Source organism: Herpailurus yagouaroundi, unplaced genomic scaffold, assembly GCF_014898765.1.
Source record: "Herpailurus yagouaroundi ecotype Mexico unplaced genomic scaffold, PumYag 215, whole genome shotgun sequence".
Taxonomy (NCBI): domain Eukaryota; kingdom Metazoa; phylum Chordata; class Mammalia; order Carnivora; family Felidae; genus Herpailurus; species Herpailurus yagouaroundi.
In genome coordinates this window covers 10,222,502-10,246,970 of record NW_024412446.1, presented here as the reverse complement: position 1 = coordinate 10,246,970, position 24,469 = coordinate 10,222,502, and the positions used below count along the sequence as shown (strand labels likewise).

General features: G+C 40.6%; 1 protein-coding gene across 4 annotated transcripts in view; it reads left to right on the top strand.

The window, feature by feature from the left end:
• Nucleotides 1–24,469, top strand: part of SMG6 (SMG6 nonsense mediated mRNA decay factor) — a 227,631-nt gene that overhangs the window by 11,098 nt on the left and 192,064 nt on the right. For all 4 annotated transcript variants that reach the window (XM_040455512.1, XM_040455513.1, XM_040455514.1 and 1 more), the window contains exons 7-8: nucleotides 5,894–6,004; nucleotides 6,376–6,588. In XM_040455512.1, the coding sequence (XP_040311446.1) occupies nucleotides 5,894–6,004; nucleotides 6,376–6,588 (324 nt within the window). The remainder of the gene's footprint in view (nucleotides 1–5,893; nucleotides 6,005–6,375; nucleotides 6,589–24,469) is intronic.

Genomic DNA, 24,469 nt, shown 5'->3' with positions numbered 1-24,469 from the left:
ACGCGGGGCTCGAACTCACGGACCGCGAGATCGTGACCTGGCTGAAGTCAGACGCTTAACTGACTGCGCCACCCAGGCGCCCCTGTGTTTAACTTTTTAAGGGACCACCAAACTTCTTCATAGAGGCTGCACCATTTTACATTCCCACCAGCAATGTACAAGGGTTCCAGTTCCTCCACGTTCTCACCAACATTTGTTACTTTTCATTTTTTTGATTATGACCAGCCTAGTGAGTGTGAAGGGATATCTCTTTAATATTTTTTTCTTATTTTTTAAATTTTTGGTCAGTTTTAGGTTTGTAGAGAAGTAAGCAGAAAGTACAGAGTTCCTATATATTCCCTCAACTCTCCTCTCCTCCATTTTCCCAGTCATTAACATCTTGCATTAGTGTAATACATTTGTTTATAATTGATGAGACAGCATTGATACGTTATCACTAACTAAAGTCCATAGTGTACGTTAGGGTTCACTTTTATATTTTGTGTACATTTTGTGGATTTGAACAAATCTGTAATGACATGTATCCATCATTGTAGTGTCATACAGAGTAAGTTCACTGTCCTAAAAATACCCTATGTTCCACCTTCCACCCGTTCATCCCCCCTCACTCCCTGAACCTCTAGCAATCTTAATTTTTACTGTCTCTGTAGTTTTGCTTTTTCTTGAATGTCATATAGTTGTAACCATACAGTATGTAGCCTTTTCAGCTTTGCCTCTTTCACTTGGTAATATGCATTTAGGTTTATTTTTGTGGCTTGATAGCTCTTTTCTTTTTATTGTTGAGTAATAGTACTCCATTGTATGGATGTACCGCAGTTGGTTTATCCATTCCCCTATGGAAAGACATCTTGGTTGCTTACGAGTTTTGGCAATTATGAATAAAAATGCTATAAATATTTGTGTGCAGGGCTTTGTGTGGACATAAGTTTTCATTTCATTTGAGTAAATACCAAAGGGTGTGATTGCTGGATTGTATGGTAAGAGCGGATGTAGTTTTGGAAGAAACTGCCAAATTGTCTTCTGAAGTGGCTGTGCCATTTTGCATTCCCACTGGCCGTGGGTGAGAGTTCCCGTTGCTCTGCATCCTCATAAGCATTTAGTGTTATCAGTGTTTTGGATTTTGGTCATTCTGATGGGTGTGTAGTGTTATCTCATTTTACTTTGCAGTTCCCTAATGATATATGATGTGAGCATCTTTTCGTATGCTTATTTGCCATCTGTGTGCATCTTCTTTGTGAGGTGTGTTGATCTTTTGCCCATTTTTAAATTGGGTTGTTTTTTTTTCTTACTGTTAAGTTTTAAGAGTATATTTTCGGGGTGACTGGGTGGCTCAGTCGGTTGAGCGTCTGACTTCAGCCCAGGTCATGATCCCGTGCTTTGTGGGTTCAAGCCCCGCGTTGGGCTCTGTGCTGACAGGCTCAGAGCCTGGAGCCTGCTTCGGATTCTGTGTCTCCCTCTCTCTCTCCCCCTCCCCCACTCTATCTCCCAAAAATAAATAAATATTAAAAAAATTATTTAAAGAGTATATTTTGAATTTTTTTTAAATTTTTCTTTTTTTTTTTTTTTTTTTACATTTATTTATTTTTCAGAAACAGATTGAGACAAAGCATGAGCAGGGGAGGGGCAGAGAGAGAAGGAGACACAGAATCTGAAGCAGGTTCCAGGCTCTGAGCAACTGGTCAGCACAGAGCCTGATGCAGGGCTCGAACCCACAAACTGTGAGGTCATGACCTGAGCCGAAGTTGGACGCTCAACCGACTGAGACACACAGGCACCCCTATTTTGAAATTTTTTTAATGTTTATTTATTCTTGAGAAAGAGAGGCAGAGCGTGAGTTGGGGAGGGGCAGAGAGAGAGGGAGACACAGAATCCAAAGCAGGCTCCAGGCTCTGAGCTGTCAGCACAGAGCCTGATGCCGGGCTCGAACTCATGAACCAAAAGATCATCACCTGAGCCCAAGTCAGATGCTTAACCAACTGAGCCACCCAGGCGCCCCCAAGAGTATATTTTGAATACCACTCTTTTATCAGATACGTGTTTTGCGAATGTTTTCTCTGTGTGTGGTTTATCTTTTCATTTTCTTTCTTTTTATTTTTTAATTTAAAAAAATTTTTTTAAGTTTATTTATTTTTGAGAGAGAGACGGGGAGAGTGAGCGAGTGAGAGGGACAGAGAGAGAGAGAGAAAGAGAGAGAGAGCGAGAAAGAATCCCAAGCAGGCTCTGCACTGTCAGCATGGAGCCTGACATGGGGCTTGAACTCACAAACCATGAGATCATGACTTGAGCTGAAACCAAGAGCTGGACGCTTAACTGACTGAGCCACCCAGGTGCCCCATATCTTTTCATTTTCTCAGCACAGAATAAGATTTTCAATTTTAATGAAATCCATCTTATCAACTTTTTCTTTTGTGGATTGTGCTTATGGTTTAATATCTAAGAACTCTTCACCAAACCCAAAGTTACCTAGATTTTCTCCTGTGTTATCTTCTAGGAGTTGTGTAGTTTTGCATTTTACATCTAGGTTCTGTGATCCATTTTGAGTTAATTGTTATGAAAGTTTTAAGGTCTGTGCAAGATCCATTGTTTTGCATGTAGATGTCCAGTTGTTTCAACTCCATTTGTTGAAAAGGTGATCCCTTCTCCATTGAATTGCCTGTCCTCCTCTGTCAAAGATCAGCTGACTATAACTGTGTGGGTCTCTTTCTGGGTTTTCTATTACATTCCATTGATCTATTTGGCTGTTCTTGGGCAGTACCATTGTCTTGATTACTGTAGCTTTATAGTAAGTCTTGAAGTGAGGGAGTTTGGTCTTCTGACCATGTTCTTCTTTGTCAGTATTGTGTAGGCTATTCTGGAGCTGCTTTTCTGTATTAGCTTTAGAATCAGTTTGTTGCTAACCTACAAATCTATTGATTTTGAAGTAGTATTTCATTGTGGTTTTTATTTGCATTTTCCTAATGACTAACGCTATTGAGCTGTACTTACTGGCCATTTGGAGAAATGTCTGTTCAAATCCTTTGCCCATTTTTTTCTTTAAAAAAATTTTTTTTTAAGTTTATAAACTTAGAGAGGAGCAAGGGAGGGGCAGAAAGAGAGGGAGAGAAAGAATCGTAAGCAAGCTCTGCACTGACAGTGCAGAGCCCATTGCGGGGCTCAAACTCAGAAACTGTGAGATCATGACCTGAGCTGGAGTCAAGAGTCAGATGCTTAACCAACTGAACCACCCTGGTGCCCCTGTCTTTTCACTTTCTTGATAATGTCTTCTGATGCCCAAAAGTTTTAAATTTTGATGAAGTCCAATTTATTTATCTTTTCTTTTGTTGCTTGTGCTTTTGTGTCATAGCTTTGAAACTATTATCAAATTCAGAGTTAAGCTATGTTTTCTTCTAGGAGTTTTTATAGTTATGGCTTCTGTATTTAGATTTTTGATCCATTTTTCATTAATTTTTGTAGTTGGTGTGAAATAGAGTCCAACTTCTGTCTTTTGCATATAGATATCAATCGTTCCAGTACCATTTGTTGAATGTTCTTTCCCTATTGCCTAGTCTTGGAATCCTTGTTCAAAATCATTTGGTGCATGGTTTATTTCTGGACTCTTAGTTCTCTTCCATGGACCCATATCTCCACCCTTATGCCAGCAATGCCAGCATTCTTTTAATTACTGTAGCTTTGTGGTCAGTTTTGAAATCAGGATATATGAGTTTTCCACCTTTATTCTTCTTTTTCAATGTTATTTTTGCTATTTGGGGTTTCTTGTAATTCCATATGGATTTTCGGATCAGTTTTTTCATTTCTGCAAAAAGAGTCATTGGGATTTTCATAAGAATTATGTTGACCGTGTAGTTGCTTTGGGGAGTATTTACACAGATGTTTTTGATTTATTTAGATCTTCTTTAATTTCTTTCAGACACATCTTATAATCTTCAGTATATAAGTTTTACACGTTTACACTTGGTTATTAAATTCATTCCTAAGTATGTTATTCTTTTTGATGCTATTGTAAATGGAATTATTTTCTTAATTTCTCTTAAAGGTTGTTTATTACTAATGTATAGAAATATAATTGATTTTTGAGCATTGATCTTAGCCTTACAGCTTTACTGAATTCCCTCAATGGCTTTTTCCCATTCTGTTTAAATTGATATATTTTTCTTTCATAAATCTCTGACCTAAATTAGTAGTCCTTTCAAGTTCTTTTCCTCTGTCCCTCTTTTTCTGTCTTTTATCCTACTTGTCTTTTAGTGTCACTTTCTCAGTTTTCTGTGTCTTCTATCAGTATTTCAGTGAATCTCAAGAATTCAATGAGAACATGCTTGTGCATAGTGCTTTGCTAGGTACTCTGAATGATGAATATGTGATATGATCTGAACAAAAGTATTGAAAAGACAAGTGAGGTGTGTAGACAGTGATACAAATTAGACGTCATGAAATGTGATGCGTTGATTGTTAAATGCACTGTTATTTTCTGGACCACTAAGAAAGAATATGTGAGTTATTATAAATGAGATATAATGGTAGATATTGATTGTAAATCAATTTCAGAGATGTTAAAATATGAAAAAATCATTGTAGAATTGACAAAACAGCCTAAAATCAAGTGAGTGGTATAGACTGAGATTAGTATGGAATAGAATAATATTAAAAATAGCCCCCATTGGAGGCACCTGGCTGGCTCAGTCAGTAGAGCATGCAACTCTTGACCTAGGGGTTGTGAGTTTGAGCCCCACATTGGGTGTACTAGAGATTACTTAAACATAAAATCTTAAAAAAACAAATAGTCCCCATTGAACTGACTGTAATAGTATGTCAGATATTCTGTTAAAGTGTATGCATTATATGAATTTTAATCTTTTTGGGAGCCATATGTGTGTAAACATCTCCATTTTACAGATAAGGAAATCTCTAGGTTGATTTCTTTTGAGTTATACCTAATAAATGGCAGGACCAGTTCAAACTCAGGCAGTTGACCTTAGAACGTGTATCTTTAACCATGCTAGCAGAATACAAGATGTAAGGTTTTTTGTTATTGTTGTTTGTTTGTTTAAAATGCAAGTTTTGAGGAATGAGTTACTGGGGAGAGAGAGAAGTTAGTATTCTAGATGCATTTTGAGACAGAAAAAAAGGGAAAAGTGTATATGAACTTGAAGAGAGAAAGGGTTTTTGACATTCCTTCTCCCTTTATTTCAGTGTTTTCTTTTTTTTTTCTCCTTTCTGGCCTCTCTGTTTTACTTCTTTTCCTTATTAACTGGTTGTAAAACTTACTTGAAGTATTTATTTGCTGAATTCATTGGATAGTAGTTTGTATTTCCCTTCCTCAGTAGAGTCAGTGTGGTATAGTGAAAATGTGAACGTAGGAACCAGACAGTCCAAGGTTCATATATTGGCTTACCCAGGATTTGGCTTGGAGACCTTGTTGGACAACTTAGGTTGTTGGACAGCAATCTCTTTGAGCTTCCTTTTCCTCATTTCTAAAATGGGAATAATAATGCCTGTGGGGCAGTGTCCTTAGGCTTAGAGGTAAAATCTATAAAGTGATGGTCACTTGTCTCACTATATTTAATCAGTGATGTTGCCATTGTTTATAATTTTTAAAATACTAATTAGTGAGCTGAACCTTGTATTTTTCTAAAACCAAAAGGTAACTGGATTTTATATTTCATGAGGCTCTTCATTCTTTTTCTCCCCCTTGTGAGCACTTGGCTCATAAGATACAGTACTGTGCAAGAAGAGCTCTCTGATGTAGTTGCCATGGCTTCTTCCGTGGATAGCATTCTGATTTTCTTATTGGAATTCCTCACAGCCTGGGAGAGATAGTAATTTTCTAGGTCAGCTGACTCGGGCTGGAGTCAGAAAAAGAATTGGTTGACTCGATGTCTTTGGCCTCTTTCTGCAGAGGAGGAAGCTTGATGCTGTCTATTACTATATGCGCAGTTTAGCTGCCAGCAACCCTATCCTGACTGCCAAGGAGAGTCTCATGAGCTTGTTTGAAGAGACCAAACGAAAGGTGAGTGGGGATGCAGGCAGACTCATTCCTTCCTAACAGAATGTGTTTCTCTTAGTGCCTCTGTGTCCTCAGGGGAATGACTTATGATGGCCTCAAGGGGTCCCATTGGGCTGTGCTGATGGAGTCAGTCAGCCTCTATGCAGAACCAAACTCATGTTTAGGAAAGTTCTCCAGGGCCCTTGGGTGTGCATCTTGTTTATGGAATTAACAACGCCTATGAGACAAAGCAGATGATACTTTGCTACTTTGGGACTATAGCAAAGTCTTTACTTTTTATAGCCCCTAGGCAACAAACTCAGGTGAGGTGAGTGCCTCTTTTTATTAGCTGAATTCCAGGAGAGTCTGAGCTTATGTGTTTGTATATTGTACAGGCAGAACAGATGGAAAAAAAGCAACATGAGGAGTTGGAACTGAGCCCTGACCAATGGCGGAAAGGAAAGAAGTCTACTTTCCGGCATGTTGGAGATGACACCACTCGCTTAGAGATCTGGATCCACCCATCACATCCTCGGTCCTCCCAGGGCACTGAATCTGGGAAGGATTCTGAGCAGGAGAATGGGCTGGGCAGCCTGAGCCCAAGTGATGTAAGTTGCTGAGGGTGATCTAATGAGCAAGACTAAGTAAACATGGGTGCCCCAGTACATGCAACTGGGAATCAGTGCACAGACATTTACCATTAATCACAGGGAAGGTAAATCACTTCAGGCTCTCTGATGTCATCTCTCACTTCCAGCTACACTTCTTTCACTTTATTATATGCTTCCCTCTTTCACCACTATGTGGCACTGTAGAATTTAGTAAAACTAGTTTTTCTAGAGGAAGATTTACTTAGTATAGGATGAGAATTTTTTGCTGCTTTGGATTTGGAGTCACCAATATGATGCTTTCGAATTCCGTTGTGATTTTGTGAAGCTAGAGAGAGAGCATAGTTGGAAAACTGCAAATGGCTGGTTCATTGTGCCTTGAGAGTAAAATTCATAGTGGAGTGAATGATGGTGTGATCTTACCCTTCTCCTGTCTACCCTTCTAATCTTACCCTTCTCCAAACTTTTCACAAAGCAGCCAGAGTTATATCTCTAAAATGTGTATCTGACAAATTACTTCTTAGAAATAAGAATGAGAGTTTGCTACAATAATCCAAGTAAGATGTGAAAAAGATCTGAACCAGGAAATCGCTCCGGAGATGGGGAGAAGTGAACAGATATACGATATATATTAATGAGGTAGAATCCAAAGGACCTGATTGGACATGGGGAGCTGAAGGACAAGAGGAAGTAAAAAGTAATATCTATTTAGGTGTTTCTGGCTTGGAAACGGGGTGAGTACTGGTCTATTCCTTGAGATAGGGAATAGAGGTAGAATTGGTTTTAGGAGAAAAACAGTGAGTTTAGTTTTGGACATGCTGGAATTTCTGTAGGACATGAGAAGAGATTTAAAGGCTAACATATCAAAAGTGGGGAGAGTGTTCTAAGTTAGAGATGAAGATATTTGAAGGCATCCCCTTATAGATGGAATTGAAGTCATGAGAGTAGATTTAGTCACTTGAGGAGAAAACAGTGATAAATAGGCTGAAGGTCTAAGAGAGTAAGGAGATAGATGGCAGGGAGACGTCCTTGCAGAGGATTGGAAGGGAGTAGAATCTGGAGCACAAGTGCAGAGATTAGCCTGACTGAAGGTGAGAGATCCTTCTTACACTTGAGGGAGATGGGGGCAGGTAATTGGGGATCAGGTAAGTTTGTGGGTATTAGAGGAGAAAGATGTTTACTTTTTTCTCTTTGAAGTTGGAGACATTGTTGTCTGCTAAGAATGAATCAAAAGTAGTAGAATAGGAGGACTTCTTTGTGGTTTAATTTAAAATTGCCATTTTCTCTTTTTAGGTCCTTCTTTAGCTCTTTTCTGCATGACTTGGAAAGTAGACATTGCTTATGAATGAAACTTCCAGTTTGCTATGTGCCATGATTTGCATGGGGTGCTTCAGGGGAGACTGAAGGTAGACTGTCTCACTGTTGCCCTATCTAGTTTGGATATTGCAGCCCCAAATTGGAAGCCTGTATGAATAAGAGAGGAGTCATTCTATTGGGTTAGCTCCACTGTCTGTCTTTAAAATGAAAGCAGGGGGGTCCCTGGGTGGCTGTCGGTTAAGCATCCCACTTTGGCTCAGGTCACGATCTCACAGTTTCTGGGTTCGAGCCCTTTGTCGGGCTCTGTGCTGACAGCTCAGAGTCTGGAACCTGGAGCCTGCTTTGGATTCTGTGTCTCCCTCTCTCTCTGCCCCTCCCCTGCTTGTGCTGTATCTCTCTCTAAAAAAATAAATAAAGTTTAAATACATAAATAAATAAATAAATAAAATGAAAGCAGCAACGGCAATTTGAGAAAGCATTTTATGGCTTTCTTTGACCTTGGCCTCAAGGTTGGGGAGTATCCTGTGTAAAGGTTAAGGTTGTAACTAATACTCTATAGATCTCACTCTCCCATTGTGCCTCATTGATTTTTAAGTACTGTGTTTATAAGTTTATGTTTTTATTCTTTTTTTTTTTTTAATGTTTATTCAGTTTTGAAAGACAGAGAGAGACAGAGCACAAGCAGGGGTGGGGCGGAGAGAGAGGGGGACACAGAATCTGAAGCAGGCTCCAGGCTCTGAGCTGTTAGCACAGAGCCCGATGTGGGGCTCAAACTCACGAACCGGGAGATCATGCCCTGAGCCGAAGTCAGACGCTCAACCGACTCAGCTACCCAGGCGCCCCATTTATGTTTTTATTCTTGTTTGCATCTCAGAGAAGGCATTTTCAGTTTATGGGCTGTCATTAGGTGTATTAAGTTTTATTAATTATTTTATTTTTAATTTTACTAATAATATATGAATGTAAGTTTAGTAGAAATTTCAAATGATTAAAGATATAAGCGGAGTGAAGTGGTCATTTCTTTCGTAACTATTCATGTTGTTTATGTATTTTCAGCTTACTTATTCTTGGGTAATTACTTTCCTTAATTTCTCTTAAATTTACATCTGTGAGGTTGGGCTTTTAGTTTGAGACTGCCAGCACCAGGGGAAGAAGTCTGCAGTTTCATAGCTCTTCATTTATCCAGCCAGGAAACCTCCCTTCCTTTTTCACCTGCTTTCTCAGACCCTAAGTCTGCTTCCCATATTTTCTTTTTTAGAGAAGGCCCCAAGAACTTGGCTTGTTCTCTCCATTCCTTGGAACCTATAGTTGACAAGAAGTGGGGATTTAGTCACAGACATTTTAGTGATTAGGCATTGGGGATACAGATAGAGATTAAAACAACCAAAAACAACCAAAAATGATCTTTGACCTCAGGGAGCACTCAGTCATGTGGGGAAGACCAAAACATACATACGTGATTATAGTGCAGTGTGCCAAGTGCTATGATAAAGGGGAGCATGAGAGGCTACAGGAGAACAGGGTCAGGGCACCTAATTTGGGCAGGGTTTTGGAAGGGTTAGGCATTTTGCAGCTGAAGGATGATGTAAGGGCATTTCCTCTCTCAGACCTGAGGCTTGGGAACTGCAGTATGGCCGGAGGCTATACTATATATATACTTTTCTCGATTTCCACTACCACCATCCTAGTCCAAGCTCTCATCGGTAATCCACAGACTTTTGAAAAAATTCCTAATGGTCTTTTCACATTTATTCTTGGTCCTCCTTTGACATTTATTTTTCTTTTTTTCTTTTATTATTATTTTTTAATTAAAAAAAATTTTTTTAGAGTTTTTTTTTTTTTTTTTTTTTTTTTGAGAGTGAGCAAGGGAGAGGCAGGGAGAGAGAGAGAGAGGAGAGAGAGAATCCCAAGCAGGCTCTGCGCTGTCAGAGGAGAGCCCAACGTAGGGCTCAAACCCATGAACTATTAGATTATGACCTGAGCTGAAACCAACAGTCGGACCCTTAACCTACTGAGCCACCCAGGTACCCCTTATTTTACTATTTTTTAATGTTTATTTATTTATTTTGATTGAGTGCATATGTGTGTGCGCAAGCAAGAGTCAGGGGCAGAGAGATAGGAGAGAGAGAGAATTCCAAGCAGGCTCTGCGCTGTGAGTGCGAGGCTTGATCCCATGGACCATGAGATCATGACCTGAGCCAGAATCAAGAGTTGGACGCTTAACTGAATGAGCCACCAGGCACCCCAGGCCTTTTTTTAGATAGTAACCTAAGTGAGCTTCCAGATACACATTTTTGATTGAAAGTCTTCAGTTGTTTCTGTTTGTTCTCAGAGTCATGTCCAAAATCTGTACTGTAGTATACTGGGCCCCACATGATTTGGCCCCTGCAACTTCTGACCATACCTTCTCACCATACTTCTCTTCCGCCCTCCCACCCCCAACCCTCTTGTACCGGTTTCTTCGTGAAGGGCCCAGGTTCTTTTCTGACCCTTGGCTATCACACATTCTCTCTTTCTGCAGTGCTCTTCTCTATCAGTCCCATTCTTATCCTTAAATTCTCAGTCTAAATATCATTTCCCTTTTCCAGGGAAGCTTTTTCTGATCCCTGAGCCTGGATGCTACCCCTTTGTAACCACATTTTTAATTAAGTACTTTTGGGTACAGTTTTGTTGTTGTTGGTTAAAATCTTTCCCTTGCTGGATTCATGGCTCTGTGAGAGGTCCATATCTAGTTGTTCACTTACTTTATCCCCAGTGCCCACATTTACAGGAATTTAAATAAATCTTAGTTGAATATATAAATGATGGAAGAAACTGAGGAATGAGGCTGGAGACGGTAGAGGGGAGCAGATCCTTCATAAATACTGAGGAATTTGGATATCAGGTATTAAGGATTTTAAGCAGTAGGATTTTAAGCTGGGACATAATCAGATTGTGTGATGATCCTCTTTTCAGTACTTCTCTTAGAACAGATTTATTTTTTTTAAAGGGGATTTTTTTTTTAATTGCAGAAGTAATACCAATACGGATAGCACTGTATCTAAATCAGTGTCCATGAAGTTTAAAATGAGAGTCCCTTGTATTCTTGCCTTCAGAGACACCACTATTAACTATTTGATGGAGGCCCTTCCAGACCTTATTTCCAAGCATTTATAAGTGTGTACACGTACACACATACCTGTAGACACATGGAATATATTTTTAACAAAAATGGGATTATCCTATGCACATGTCCCCTGCTATCTGAAAATAGAGCATTACTATGAAATGTTTTGTAAGCCGAAATGGCATAAAGCAAAGAAACCGTTGCCATTAATTTGTATGGAAAATTTTTTCGACGTTCCCAGACCCCCAAAATACCCTCTTTTAGGCTGTTCTGATACCATAAGACACCTCTTGCTAATGGATGCACAGAATAGATCAGACAAAGCACAGATGCTTGCAGACACAGTTCAGAGCTCTGGTGGCCTGATGCTGAGGTGACGAGTATAGTTCCCAGAGAAGGAGCTTGGTGGTGCCACTCGAGGTACGCGCTGCCTCTGAAAACAAATGCTGAATGCTAGTTTCGCTTTTCAGCTTTTTTATAAAAGCCAAAATCCCCTTTGGATTTCTTTCAGTTAGCAAAAGTGGTACTATTGTAGGTCTTTCGTAAAAATAAAATGATACAGCATGAACTTTTGAAAAGCAAGGGATATCTGTATATACTAATCTATAGTTTGGTTTTTTAAATTATCAGCTGGACATACAATTGGTTCTGTTAATAATGTTATAATGTAACATACTTCCTAAAATTCCCTGTACTATGTAAAATCACACAGTAAAAACCACAGAGCTTATGGGGAAGATGGGGATGGGGCACAATACTCAAAAACTTCCTCAGTGATGTATTAAAAAAAGGATATGAACCTAATAAGGCAGTTGTGCAATTTTATACATTATGCATTGATTAAGAAATAAAAAGATACTAGGGTGCCTGCGTGGCTCAGTCAGTTGAGCATCAGACTTCGGCTCAGGTCATGATCTCGTGGTCCACAGTCCGTGGGTTCGAGCCCCACGTCAGGCTCTGTGCTGACGGGTTGGAGCCTTGGACCCTGCTTCGGATTCTGTGTCTCCTTCTTTCTCTGCCCCTCCCCCACTCATGCTCTGTGTCTGTCTCAAAATAATAAACATTAGAAAAAATTTAGAAGTACAAAAATACTATTTTGAAAAAGAAATGAACTTTGCCTACAGAAATGGGCTTCAGAAGGACTAAAGCTTCCCGTTCCACTTTTTTTTTTTTTTTTTTTTTTTTTTGGTGAGAGAGAGGGTGCGCCAGTGAGTGAGAAGCAGAGAGGGAATCCTGAAGCGGGGCTCAAGCTCACCCAATACGGGGCTCGAACTCACAAACTGTGAGACCTGCGCTGAAGACGCATGCTTAACCAACTGAGCCACCTGGGTGCCCCCTGTTACACTCTTTTTTAAAGAGAAGGATGATAACTTGTGGATTCTTGTGAAGTGATGGAGGGAAGGTTATTTGGAATTGTATGAGTAGGTATAACATCACAGGTGGGTAGGTTTAGCTTCTATGAATTCACATGGTGAACTGCAGTAGCTGGCAGATATTTGGAGAGAGAGAGCAAGTGAGCGTGTGAGCGTGTGTGTGTGTGTGTGTGTGTGTGTGTGTTTTATATTCCTGTGTAGCTGGGTTCAGCTGAGTGCAGTTTCCTATGTTCACCCAGTGTTTCTCATGAACAGAATCATGCATAAGGAGATGCAAAATTTGTGTTCTACTCAAAATGTTCCCTAATATATTTATCACAATGGAACAAACATATATTTTCAAAACAAGGATTATAGCAAAACAGACTCTATTTCTACTTGCCCAAGAGTATCTTTTCTTAGTATGTTCTTAGTGTGGCTGAATATTTCATTATGAAGGTATGTGTCATTTGCTTAACTTATCTGTGTAATTTAAATATTTGCTGAGCATTGCTTGTTCATTTTAGTTGTCTTTTTTGGATGATTAGCCTTACTAAGAATTACTCCTTTGACAATTCCCATTTCTAGCACAAACTACTAAAATTTACATCCATGAATAAGAAACAGAAAGTTTATAGTTTCAAGTAGTTGTTAGTAATGATAGTAGAGTCCCCGCTAGTTTGTTCTCTCTCTGCCAAGCACAGGTTTTGGATCTCTCTCTGAGTGGCTGCAGGAGGTTAGCTTGTGGGTTGTTGGTTTTTAGCCTTGAGATGTGGTTTGGGTTGAACATGCTACCTGGGGAGGGACTGCCAACCTCAACTGTAAATGGCATCCTTTTAAACTAATTGAGACTTCTGTTTAAACTCTACCCCTGACAGCTAGGCTACTCAAATTCGGTGTCACAAGGGTCCCAAGCATTCTTTATTTAGCGGGTGTGCCTTCTGCTATGCCTCAGGTCCCTTTGGAAATCAGAAAAAGGTACTGCTTAGCAAACAAGTTGTTGCAGACAGTGAGTTAATTAAGGAGATTATAGGATCAGAGACCGTTTTCACACTGAAAGGCCAGGGAACTGCTCTGTTTGTGTCTTGAATCCAATGTAACTTGTGCCTGTTGACTGGGGAAGAATGAGCAAGTGAGAATGGGAGTCGTTAACAGATGTTTGTCTCTCCAACTTCATTGAGTTCTCGTGTTTTGGCATGATTTGATTTCCTTTTCCCAGCTGACTGTGGTTACTGTATAACTTGTTTGGTGCCATGTGTGGAAAATGGCTTTAGGTAATGAAATGTCATTGTGTATTTGGCCAAACTCTTGACAAGCCTTCCTTCCTTTTGGCCCTTCAAAATGGTTTTGGGGTTCAGTCTGGACTGTACTTCAGTAGCTCCTAATAGCAATCATTTGGCCTTTCCTTATTTGAATCTCATATCCTATTTCATCCACCAAATGATATTGTTTGCCTTGTTTTTTTTTCCTTTTGTTCCTGTTCCTTCTGTCACATTCCAATATTTATTTTATTTCTTTGCATAGTTCCCTCCCCCCCCTCCCCAGGACTTGTTCATGTCCAGTCCAGAATTTACTGCAGTTATTCTTGAGATTTTGGAGCCTTCTGGGTCCAGTGTTTAACCAGACTAAAGGTTAGTTTACCTGTCCTATTGTGCCTCTGTTCTAGGGTTGTAAAGATGAAAACAACATTGTTACTACCTCAAAGAGTTTACAGTCTAGTGCATGGGTCAGCAAGCCTTTCCTGTAAAAGACCATATAGTCAATATTTGAGGCTTTACAGGTCCTATGGTCTCTTTTACAACTACTCACCTCTGCAGTTGTAGTGCTAAAATAGCCGTAGACGGTACCTAACTGAATGAGCATGGCTGTGTTCCAGTAAAACTTTATTTACAAAGACTGGTGGCAGCCTGCCTTTGGCCTGTGGGCCTCGTTTGCCAGCTTCTGATCTGCTGGAAGTAATGGCTATGTAAACAGAATGTTTCAGCATACAGTTGGTTATTGTCATTTGCGGTAGTTATGTGCTATAAAGTCACCACAGACACTGAATTAGTGAATACTGAACCATTGCTTCTAAAGGAAAAATAGAATTAGGTTTCTGTGAGCCTCTGGTTATAAGAATTTCATCAGGTGATTAGTACATAATCTTGTTTTATGTAGGTTTCTGTTTAAAGTCACTTTATTTAATATATATTGGTGACTCCTGGCCGGCAGCACTATAACTTGTGCCTGAACAGATACACACATTTTCTCTGTAAGGCACATCCCAGCCTTCTTGCACTTAGGAACACTAGACAGCATTTCAAGCACTATGCTTGGAGGCCATTTTAAAGTGAAATCACCAACAAAAAGCACACAAATGTGAAAGGCATGGCACTAATAGACTATGAAAAGGGCCCTTGTTTAAAGTATGAGAACTTGAACAAAAAGGCAGAGAGTCACCTTGTTGGACCTCAGCTGGGAACAGGTGTATCAGGGAACTTGAATTTTTTGCCACTCTGTGTGTGTCCATGAGTGTCTGCGGAAACACCATGGGGATTGATTTTGGTATTACTAATAAGTTTTAGCAAGTAGCTGAATTCACAAATATGAAGTCTACAAATAATGATGACCAAGTATATTGTGGTAAGTGTCATGAGGGAGGTGTGCGTTGGGTACCGTCGAAGCATGGGGAAGGGCTACTTGGTTCAGTCCAGGTGGAAGCATGGGTTGTAGTGAGGAAAAGGGGAGTCACTTTGGAAGACTTCTTGGAAAAGTTAACTAGGCCAGGTGAGAAGAGAGTGTTCCAAGTAGAAGAGACAGCGTGGGCAAAGGCAGAGGAGGTGTGGCACAGCAGAGGGTTTGCAGGTATCTAAACATACGGTAATTTGGAGGATCATGTGAGAAAGTTGGAGTAGGAGAGAGACTGAGCCTTCTGCAGCAACACTTTCTTATTTGGTGCTGTGGTATGTATGGGTAATGGTCAGTGGGCTGGGCCCAAATAATGTACTTCTGGATGCTGGAAATAATTTGTTTCTGGAATTTCTCATTGTTTACTTGCAATGTCTGTGTTGTTAATTCAACAAAAGCAGTACTGTTTCATTCACTAAATTAGGTAGGATGGAAATTGACTGAATTTTTTGTCCTGCAGTTTGTTGATTAAAATTTGAGCGCTACTCTTTTAGACGGTGCTTTAGGCATTGTGAACTCAAACATGCAGAAGATACTAGTGATGTTTCTTTGCGTCTTGGTTGTTGGAGGAAATTGCCAATGGCTTTAAGTAGGGCAAACCTCTTTTTCTTTTCATTTTGGTATTTTTATTGCCTTTAAAAAGTTACAAAGCCAACACATCCTTACTGTAAAAAATTTGAAAGTGCAGACAAACAATGTGTTTGTACCATCTAGTGTTGACCACTACTAACATCTTAGGGTTTGCTTTTCCTGCATGTTTAATGTTTATTTTTGACAGAGGGAGAGAGATGGAGCGTGAGCAGAAGGCGGGGGTGCAGAGAGAGAGGGAGACACAGAATCCGATGCAGGCTCCAGGCTCTGAGCTATCAGCATAGAGCCTGACACAGGGCTCAAACCCACGAACTGTGAGAGCATGACCTGAGCAGAAGTCAGACGCTCAACCGACTGAGCCACCCAGGCGCCCCTCCTGCATGTTTATATAGGGCATAGCACATAGATTGGAAATGTCTAACACCCATTAACCTGGGGAGTCAAAAGAGAAAAATCCATGCCTAATTATCAACTCAGAACTGTGTTGGAAAAGTGGTATTCTAATTTCAGAAGTCAAACACAGATACCTGTATCTTGCTATTTATCCAAGTAGCACAGTGAGTGACACCATAATGTTCTCCCTTTCCTGTGTAAAGAGGAACTTCTCAAGCTACATCAATAAAGAAGAACAAGTTCAAGAAAGATTAGACATCTAATAGGACTCATTCTAGTTTTGAGAGATTGAGTATAAAAGGGTCCGTTTCATGAGGAAGCATCTTGAACTGGTAATAAATTGGGGCATGAGGGCTAATTTGAGGCCCTGTGGGCATAGAACCTTTGTGACTTTGTTTGAAAAGCTGGGTTCTAGTTGGAAAAGTTTCTAGGTTGTGGTGTTGGGGGTGGCTTCTAGGTCAGTGGGAATAGAGATAAAAAGATCTAGCAGAGGAATGATTGCCTTTTCAAATATTTTAAAGCAATATTTTTAAATAGGTAAAACGTGTGTGTGTGTGTGTGTGTACATATAAACATGGTTCTCTCCCTTTCCTTACATTATTAGGGCATGTCGTACATACTGTTATTCACCTTTGGTTGTTTTTCCCCCTTCATATTACTGTTGGACTTGGGAAATGCTTCCATGAGTGCTTGCCTACAAGTCCTTGTATCTCTCTTAGAGGCTGGCAGCGTGATAGATTTCATTAATTTTGTCCAGCATCTGATATGTCAGAGACAGGATAGTGCAGAGGTTAACAGCTTGGGCTTTGGGAAGTCCTAAGTTCAAGTCCTAGTTTTATCAGTTATCAGCAGTGAGGCTTCGGGCATGAGCTGCAGTTTCTTCATCTGTAAGACGGTGATACTGATAGACTAAATGAGATAATGCATGTGAAGCACAATGAGTAGCATATGGTAACTTCTCATGTATTGTTGGTGGTAGTTCTTAATTACATACTTACATTTTTGTTATGATCTTTTAAGCTGTTAGGTTTATTTTTTGCCTTTTTTACTGTTTCTAATTAAAGTGAACAGTGAAGCTTAATAATTCACAAACTGGCTGTCTAAATGCAGACCTGTTTTGTTTGATGTGAAGAGTTTTATTTACTGATGACAAATTTCAAATACACACAAGACAAAATAATAAAATGAACCCCCATATTGTCACTGGTATTCAACAATTATCAAGACTTTCCCACATTTGTTTTAGCTTTCCCTCCTGCATGCTCCGCCCCTCCCCTGCCTCGGTTGAAGTATTTTAAAACAAACCCTAGATGTCACATCACTGCATCCCTACATATTTCACTTACGTACACACCTTGTAAAAAATAATGGACTTTTTTGGGGGCACCTGGGTGGCTCAGTTGATTGAGCATCTGGCTCTTGATTTTGGCTCAGGTCTTGAACCCAGGGTCGTGGGATCGAGCCCAGTGTCAGGCTCCGTGTTGAGTGTGGAGCTTGCTCTCTCTCCTTCTCTTGCCTCTCTCCTCTCTCTCTCTATTTCTTTTTTTTTTTTTAATTTTTTTTCAACGTTTTTTACTTATTTTTGGGACAGAGAGAGACAGAGCATGAACGGGGGAGGGGCAGAGAGAGAGGGAGACACAGAATCGGAAACAGGCTCCAGGCTCCGAGCCATCAGCCCAGAGCTTGACGCGGGGCTCGAACTCACGGACCGCGAGATCGTGACCTGGCTGAAGTCGGACGCTCAACCGACTGCGCCACCCAGGCGCCCCTCTCTCTCTCTATTTCCAAAATAAAGAGAAAAAAAAAAGGTTTTTAAAGGACTTTTTTAATATGCCACGGTACCATTGCCATGTCTGTCTGTGGCATTCTGTATCTGATCCATAACTTCATTTCCCACGTTATCTATCAAATGGCTTCTTAGATTTGGTTTGTTGAAATCAAGACCTACGTGTTATGTTTGATTGTCTCGTCTTCTAAGTTTCTTTTAATCAAGAACAATTCTGCCTTCCCTTTGAAAGATGTTCTTCATGTTACAAGCTTGTTAAAGAAGCAGGTTAGTTGTGCTATAGAATTCCCACACTCTCAATTTGTCTGTCTCCTTGTGGTATCATTCAGCCTTTCCCTCTGTCCCCCATATTCCTATAAATGAGAATTAGCTCTAGAAACTTGGTTAGATTCAGGTTCACAGGTGAGCTGTGTGCCTCATTGTGCACTGCATTAGGAAGTGTCTGGTTATCTCACTTTTAGTGATGCTAAGGCTGATCAGATGGTTCAGGTGAGACAAATGGCGGGGTTTTGTTTGTTTTGTTTTAACATTTCAATCAGTTGCCAGCTAATTTACAAAAAAAAAAATCAAGATCTGGCAACAGTTTGCCAGAGCCAAGTAGCAGCTACCCCCTTTTAATTGGGCTTGTGTTCTCCAATTTGCCACCGACCCCCCAACTCTCCTGGACTTACACACAGCCACTTTTGTCACCTGCCTTGCCTCTGTAGGCATTTGATTTTGTGATTAGTGCTTTAAGAGTGCCACCAACATGGGTTATTGCATTCTAGGTTTTTAAGTTGTTTCTCAGAGATTCTGTTTAGGACGGGCAAGTCCCCCCAGACAGGCCTGATTTTGATTACGGTTTGGAAATGTCTTAATCATTGGACCATAAGTGTTGTTTTGTTTTCTCTTTTTTTAGGGAGGAGCGTAAGTGTTTTGCTTGTATTCACATGATATTGTCATTGGTGTTGACCCAGAAACTAGTTAGCTATGTGCCCTGCCACCAGGCTGGTTTACTCTTTGTGTATAGTCTAGTACTAGTGAGCCTAAGGAACCTGGAGGTATCACTTCTGTTTCCTAATGAAATTTGTACCTCTGGGAATGGAGGCCTACGTACAGAGCTCTGGGACAGTTCTTTCCTCAACATCCTGTTGCAGCCAAACTTGGTGAAAAGCAAGAAGTTATTCTTCCTCAGTGTGTGAACTGACAAGCTTCAGGCTGTGTTCTAGTAGAGTCTGAATGCCACCCATCAAACTGGTTGATTAAAAATAAACGTTTCTTGTCTCATGTAATTTTCCCTAACCCCAGGCTTTTTCATTGATCTGAGATCTCTGGCAGAGTGAGAACCTCGTTTCTCTAGGCTTGGAAATCATAGTTTTGGCCTGACACTTTGCCTGCTGCCCCTGCCCGAATCTCATGTGTCCATGTTTCCACGTTTTTAGTTTAGTTTTTTTTTTTTTTTCCTTAGAGGTGCTTTCATAAGTTGAGAATGATGATTTTCTTTCGTCTGAATGCATGGCTCTACGAGGCTGGGTAGTACATGTGTATATATTTTTTCCTGCATTGAATCAAGTGTGTCCAGCAAAGTAAACACTGGCCCGCAAAGGAGCACAGCTTCACTGTGAGAAACCCGGGTCAGGTGGTCCAGAGCGCGAGCTTTCACATGCTCAACTTGTTACAGTTGTTTGAAGGCTTTCTTAATTTTTTTTTTTAACCATGTTTTGCAGGTGGCATTTTCTTCAGACCATTTGTCTTGCTTTTCAGTGCCCCTTTGCATAGTTTGTGCACCTGAGCTACTGCTGCTGCCACCACCACTGCCACTGCTGTGGTGAAAAGAAAGCTGTGGTGTGTGGGTGGCACACATCTAATAGCTCCACCTTCCCCTCACCCCCGCTGCCCCTGAACATGGCTGTAGTTCAGAGCTCGGTTTTAGAAGGCCTGCTTTCTTAGGCAAGATGTCTGGTCTCGTATTGGAGTGTTTTAATTCTTAGAGTAGTATTGTGAGCCTTTAGGTTGGCACTTCCAGAACTAGTGCCACGAAAAAGCTTTTGCCCTGATTTTCCCTGGACGGCATAAGCACTGATTTAATCTACAGTGAGAGAAGCATTGAGGCTCTGTGCTAATAGGCAAATGTTTTCTGTCTGGTAACTCAGTTATTTCATTACCCCGTATTTATCAAAGTTTGCTTAGCTTTTTGGCCTTATAAATACAAAGATGTCCTATCAGTAGGGGGGTAGTATACAGTTATGCAGGGTTACTTTGGGGGTTCCATTAACATCACGTCATTCAGGTAGCTGTTTACTTTTGTAAAGTAGTGTGCAGCGTATTCCTCCACCCTGGAAGCTGTTTGGCCACGTAGGATGACAGGCGTTCCTGAGACCTTTTTCTTTTAGGAAGGGGCTACAGGTTGGCTCTCTTTTTCTTAGGCCATGAGGAACAGAACTTGGTGACGGTACTTCAGAGGTGGAACCAGGACTGGGTTTTTCAGATATTGATAATGTGAAGTGTTCTTTGAGATGCAGCCCCTAGCGGGCGGGGACTGGAGCCTGGACCACTGCTGGACTCTCGGACTGCTGTCTTTCTTTGTCTCTTTGTGGTTGGCAGTGAGTGGAAGTTTCTCAAAGTACATTGGCCCTACCTACAAACCCTTAACGCCCTGTATGACCTCGGTCACCAAACCACTTCAGGGCTTTATTTTTATCCTAGCCGTTTCGTTTCAAGATGTGAGGTTGGTTTCTTTCCTCTAACAGAGCAAAGTTCTCTGGGGGAAGAAACAGAGTGCCAGGGTGCAGTTGAGGCTGGTTAAACACCAAAACCACACTCTTCATCTTTCTGGGCTTGAGACGTGACATAAGCCATGCTGCAAACACCAGCTTCCACACTGAAGAAACCTTGTCAGATACTGACTTCATTTCTTTTTTGTGTTTGTTTTGTTTGTATTTTTAGAAAAGTAGAAGGTGGGGGAAAAGAGGTGTTACCTGCCCATTCTGCTTTAGCCAGAAATCTAATTCTAAGAATGGACATTTTGTTGCAATCCAGTATTTCCGAGTTTAGGGCTTTTCATCTTCCCCACCAGTGTTGATGAGAACTCTCACAACTCACCAGGTCTCAGGAAACCGGATTACCAACATATCCTGTTCGCGTGCATGTGTGTATTCTGTGTTACCCACAGGCCACTTTCCACCCCACGTGACCTTTAGCTACCATCCGGAAAGTCAGGACCCAGATACCAGTCAGAATTTCCAGGCTTTGGTTTGGTTTAGACATTTCAGAAAATGTTAATAGTAGTAATTTTAAAGAGACTTACTGAGTGGCACACATACTGAATAGGAAGTAATGCATCCTGAGGAGAGGGAGAAAGGCAGGACCGGGGCTCTTTGAGAAACGTGTTTGAAAATAAACATTCAGGAGAAGACTTGCACAGCAGAGGAGGAGAGGACAGGGGGGAACTGTTTGATTAATTAGAAGTGAATAATGGTCCTATTTTTAGGTTTTAAGGCTCAATTCTGAAGCTCTCTTTACATTCGTTAAAATTGTAGTACACGTTATTAAAGTTGTTTACAACACACTTCATTGCATTTTATTTTAATCAGCATGTCTCAGTGTGAACAGACTGTGATGAGTCAGGTAACACACTGGACCAAGGGTAGATAAAAGACTGCCAGTGGCCTGCACGCCAAGAGTGGTTTATAGCATTCTTATGTAAGGACTTGTTTAAAAAGGAGACAGCATGTGACAGAGATGTATGTGGCCCACAAGGCCTAAACTATTTACTGTCTGGCCCTTTACAGAAAATACTTGCCCACCACTGCTCTAGAAGCTGGGAAGGGCGAAGGCAGTTAATACAGTGGCGGCCCTTCATTTAGGACACTGATTGTTAATAAGGGTGTTACTGCCTTTTGGGGGGACAGTTCTTCGTTTTGTGGGACTGTCACTGCAGGATGTTTAGCATTCCTGGACCTGCCCACCAGATGCCAGTGGTGGCCCCCACACATTTCCAGGCACTCCCTGGAAGGAGTGGTACCGTTTTGGTTGGGAATCACCAATACAGGAGCTTGGTGACACCAAAAACACCTTGTTAAGGTTTCCTCCTCTTTCATTTCCTCTCAGTCAGAGAAACAGATTTGGGATTTGGCTGTTCGTGGCATAAGGACCAACCATAGTGTGAGAGACAATGTGAGTAACTGGTGGAATGGGGAGAGTTCTCAGTAGGGTGTAATAAAGAGGTTTTAAGGAGGCCGTTTAATGAGTATGTTGCATGTTCACCCTTAAAAGGATTGTTGAGATTCAAATATAGTTTACGAAAGCTTTGTTTTGATGTTGCCCGCGCTTTCAGAAGCATGTTGCTCTCTGTGTGAGAGGAAGAGTAGCCATCTTTGGCCTTAATGTCCAGATCGCTATGAGATCTGTGGGAATCTGTATGGTGTACTTGAGAGACTTGTTCAGAGCCAATGTAAGGACGTAGTTTTGGCATCTTGTGAATAACCTGATATGCAGACTTAAGCCAGAACTCTGGGGTTGGAGAATTTTCCAGCCTGGGAGAGTTGACTGAGAAAAGTCCTCTTTTGGCTCTTTACCAAGTTAGACAAGGGAGCAATCAGCTGCTGAGTTCTAGCCAACTGGAATGTATGTGAGGGTGTACTATAAATCGTCCCTTAGGATCCAGCTCCTAGTCTGTGAAGAGCCTTCCAAATAAGAATGAGACCCTTACACAGGATCCTTGTCACTCTGCAGCTGCTTGAGGAAGGAATAGAGTAGTGATTTGATGTTACTGTGGGAGCAGCTCACTTTATATAGTAACATACTGCCTGTTGGTTGGGGTAAGAGATTGCAGTGACCTTTTTGTTTTCCCCCTGTTGCCTTTCTCACCAATTTCCTGTACTGTTTTTTTTATTTCTGACCATACTCTTGGGGAGATGTATCTGCAGTTCTATCATTCTGTAATCCCTCTCTACTCTTAAAGGTTCCAGAGATTCATCTGTCTACTCTGCTTTCACTGTCTTGGATGTGATGTTTGGGCTGAGATAGAGAGTATGAAAAAGTTGTTTTCTTGGCTGGCGATCTTCTCCCAGTCGGCAGACTATTTGTTGGGCTTCAGGGGGAAACTCCAGGTTTTTCCCCCTCTTGGAAGCCATTCACGTTACTCATAAATATTTAATATTGAAGTTGCTGCTCAGTTTTATTTTTCCAAGTATTACTATATAGACATTAGACCAGAAGGAACTTAAGATACCATGGAGACTCTTTCTAATGCTTCGGTCTCTATAAAATGTATCTGCCACACATTTTTATTTTTGAGGGCTTCAGTGATATTTCTGGTTGTCTTCCCTCTGTCCACTGATCCAAAACTTTATTATCTCTGATGGAAATCACCAGGCATCTCCTACTTTTGTTCTTGCCATGTCATTCGTGCCTAGAACCATCTGAGAAGTGTGTACCTAGGTGACATACTGGTCTCTAGTAGCATTGCTTTGACTGAATTGTACTTTGGTGTAAGGTCAGCAGCCTATATTAAGACAAATAATAATACGGAGGTCTAGGGAATCATTGCCATTTGCATCACGTGGTATCTTCTTTCTGGAAACCCATGGGAGAAATTTCTGCTTTTAGTGTCAGAGATAGTTGTGCTGTGTGGGCTTTTTTTTTTTTTTTTTTTATTTAAATTCATGCACATTTATGAATTTGTTTTTAAGAATGATTCTGTCTTCATTGTTTCAGAGGTTAGCACTAAACTTGTAACTTCCTTTAGTAAATGTGAAGGACTTTCTGGCATGCATCTTGTGTCATGTCCTTACTACTAGTGACCTCTGATCTTTTTCTCTTTCATTTCTCTTTCTTGTTTTCAATTTATTTTATGCTGCAGTTCAGTATATGCCTTTGTATGTTGCCTTAAATAACGGGCTTTACAGTTTTATATGCACATTTTTTTCTTTTTCTCTTGATTATTCAGTTGTAAAACCTCTTTCTCAAGTCAGCTAGTCATTTCTGAGGGGATCAAGGTTTTTACTATCCCCATTCAAGTCTTTCCCATAAATATTTAGTGAGTACCTTTGTACGTTAGTTATTATTCTAGGCACTGCACACAGAAAGGTAAATGATATTGATCTTTCCTTCAAAGATACAGTCTAGTAGGAAAAATGGATATGTAAATAAATACTTGTAATAAAGTGTTACAAAATAGAAATGTGTACATTGTACAGGGGTAACACAGAGGAGAAAAACATTAACTGATGATGAACAAGGAAAGCTACCTAGAAGGGTGATCTGTCCTTAATTTTGAAGGATAAAAGAAGTTCTTTAGGTAGATGTGAGTAGCCAACTTTTCTGGCAGAAGCAACAACATAGATAAAAATGTGGTATGGTTGGAAACTAAGTGGTTGCTTCTGGGATTCCTAGCCAAGAGTCTGTAATTAGAATATCTTAGGCCACAGTACAGATGTCCACATTGATGTTGTTTAATCAGTCAGCTGGAGCTGAAGATTCATCACAAAGTAGATATGTTGGGCTTTTGATTTGGCTGAAGCTTAGAAGTGGATCCTTCAGATAGTTCTTCTCTGCTTTATTTTATGCATTAGCAAAAGTTGAGTCATCCTAAAGTCATGCCTTCTATCATTCTGGGAAGCTTTCTGAGCCAGCGCCGGTTTGGCTTAGGAATAAGTTATGCTTTATGTGGTAACCATTGGCAATAAA